Below are 2,364 nucleotides of genomic sequence, written 5' to 3' on the forward strand. Positions count from 1 at the left end.
CATCATTTATTATGACATTGCAATTACAGCAATTTTAAGAATCATTCTTTCTAGAGCAAACAATTTACAGCCCTCCTCTTAGCACAGGGCAAAGACTTGTGAGCAAGAAACATCAGCAGAAACCACTCCTCAAAGGAAGAGACTTCTTTATTCAGATAAGCAATGGTTTGTCAGTTTTTAGAACTCAGGTACCATCAGATGAACTCTTTTTGCTGGAGCAAATCTGAATTAAACAGATTATAACTGTATAGCAGTACCCCTTTAATCCAGTCCTGTGGTCTGGGTTCCACAAAATCCATATATATCTAATAGTTTCAGAGCATTAGATTAGAAACTTCAAAAATTCTTGATGAAACGTCAAATTGGCTGTTTCCTTGCTAACTCAGCCCTGAAGCAACAGTTAACTGCATTATCTTCATTTCCACACACAGCTCAGAACACAATAAATATTTACAATGACACCACACAAAGCAAACTATAAGGCTTTCTATCTGGTGACATGTAATACAGTAACACTGAGGTGAAGAGGTGCAACACAAAGAAAGCAAATCTGTGGATGTGAAACTGCCAGTTTTCCTCTGTGGAATTTCCTGTCTTGACCTATACTTCAACACATGTACAAAGGTAAGCTCTACCTTCTATATACCTCTATATTTTAAGTTCATTGTCTATTTTTTAAACCCCAAATAGCACAAGCTATGTTAAAACGGCACAAACAGAAACAAGAGTGTACAGAAATTCAAGTGAATATATGTGTAATAGTAATTAAGTTTCTAGATTATCATTTATCACAAGATTTTAAGCTACAGAAACTGTTTAAGAGTGATGGCAGTTTTAAATATCCTTTCACTGGAATTAAATACTTATTGAGTAAACCAAAACATTAATACAGAAAAAAAAACCTCACCTTCGTCTTCTGAAAAGGGTTTCATTCTGTTCTTTATGTATCTGCTCATTTCACCATTGTGACACATCTCAAGTATCAAGTATACATAGTTGCTGTCTTCAAAATAGTTATAAAGCTAGAACATAAAACAATGCAAAAATTAAAATACATCTTGTAGACTATACAGCAAGTCACATACACAGTCCTCTACAAAAACATTTTACTTACCTCAAGTATAGATGGATGCTTTAGCTGACAATGTATTTTCACCTCATTTTGAACCCTCTGTACCATTCCAACTTTGTGCATGGCTTTTTTATCTATCTGTAAATGGATCACAGAGTAACTGTCAAGCACTGCAACAATGATTACATACATGTTAGTCTCAAGTGAACTTGACATTTTAGATGTTCAGTGCATGTTTGCCTGAAAACTTCTGAATATAAGAAAGTTTTCACATAGTTTAACCTACTATATGCCTTTAATGAACAAGTTTCTAGATAAATGGAATAACACACAACTGTCTGAAAATAGAGAAGTTTAACATTTTCAATACTAACACAAATTTTTAATTTTTCTGAAATACTACTTAAGTAGAAAAACCTAATTCTGATTTTGCCAGGCAGATATGTTAAATATAGTTAATGCTAAAAAAGTGGCTAAACAGAAGTATTATAGAAAATTTTTCTGAAATACTAAAGTGGAAAAACCTAATTCTGATTTTGCCAGGCAGACATGTTAAATATAGTTAATACTAAAAAAGTGGCTAAACAGAAGTATTATAGATAAGTGAATCTGGCAAAACACCTGTGACATGCAAGTTTCCTTCACAGATTTTGTCCAGGCAGTGAGGGAAATGTTTCAAGGCATTTTTTCCAGGACTGCTCCAGCCATGTGGATTCTAAATGAAGTTTTTGTGGTCACAAATTCCTAAATTAGAATTATAGGGCTGATTATCCAATCGATATTGAATATTTGAGCTTAACTTCTTTTAATAGCACTGCAAGCATTTCTGTTCATTATCAATACAGTCTATTTGGTTGTACTGCATCTTTCAGGGTTGAATCCTAATCTAAATATCAGTTACAGACAAACAAGCAATCCAGGCAGAGATGCCCAACCGCATAACCCCAGCCTGTTGCAACTTGCCCTTCTTCAGTCTCTCAGAAGATCTGAGACCCCTTTGGCTAGCTGCCTTACCATTTTGATAGCCACCTCCAGACCGGTTTTCAGGGATACTGCTCTGTAGACCCCAGCGAAGGAGCCCTTCCCCAGGAGGTTCCCCACCTTGAAATCCTGCAACATCAACAGATCACCGCTGTCAGCCCCAGCCCAGGCTTTGAAACCTCTCCCCGCCGATGCAGAAACCCCCCCGGAAGAGATGGGGAGCCCCCCAGCCCCGATGCCGGGGCAGACCCCCGGGGTGCCCGGGCGGTACCTGGACGGAGCTCTCCTGGGCGCGGCGGTGCAGCAGCCCC

At 38.0% G+C, this 2,364-nt stretch overlaps 1 protein-coding gene across 1 annotated transcript in view; it reads right to left on the reverse strand.

Annotated features, from left to right (window-relative positions):
• PLK4 (polo like kinase 4) overlaps positions 1-2,191 on the reverse strand; it is a 14,913-nt gene extending 12,722 nt beyond the window's left edge. Inside the window, exons 1-3 of the mRNA XM_010165838.1 lie at positions 2,087-2,191; positions 1,115-1,210; positions 908-1,022 (exon numbers count right to left, since the gene is read on the reverse strand). Of these exons, the coding sequence (XP_010164140.1) occupies positions 908-1,022; positions 1,115-1,210; positions 2,087-2,191 (316 nt within the window). The remainder of the gene's footprint in view (positions 1-907; positions 1,023-1,114; positions 1,211-2,086) is intronic.
• Positions 2,192-2,364: the final 173 nt, after the last annotated feature.

This window comes from Antrostomus carolinensis, unplaced genomic scaffold (genome assembly GCF_000700745.2).
Source record: "Antrostomus carolinensis isolate BGI_N321 unplaced genomic scaffold, ASM70074v2 scaffold8594, whole genome shotgun sequence".
NCBI classification, from domain to species: Eukaryota; Metazoa; Chordata; class Aves; order Caprimulgiformes; family Caprimulgidae; genus Antrostomus; species Antrostomus carolinensis.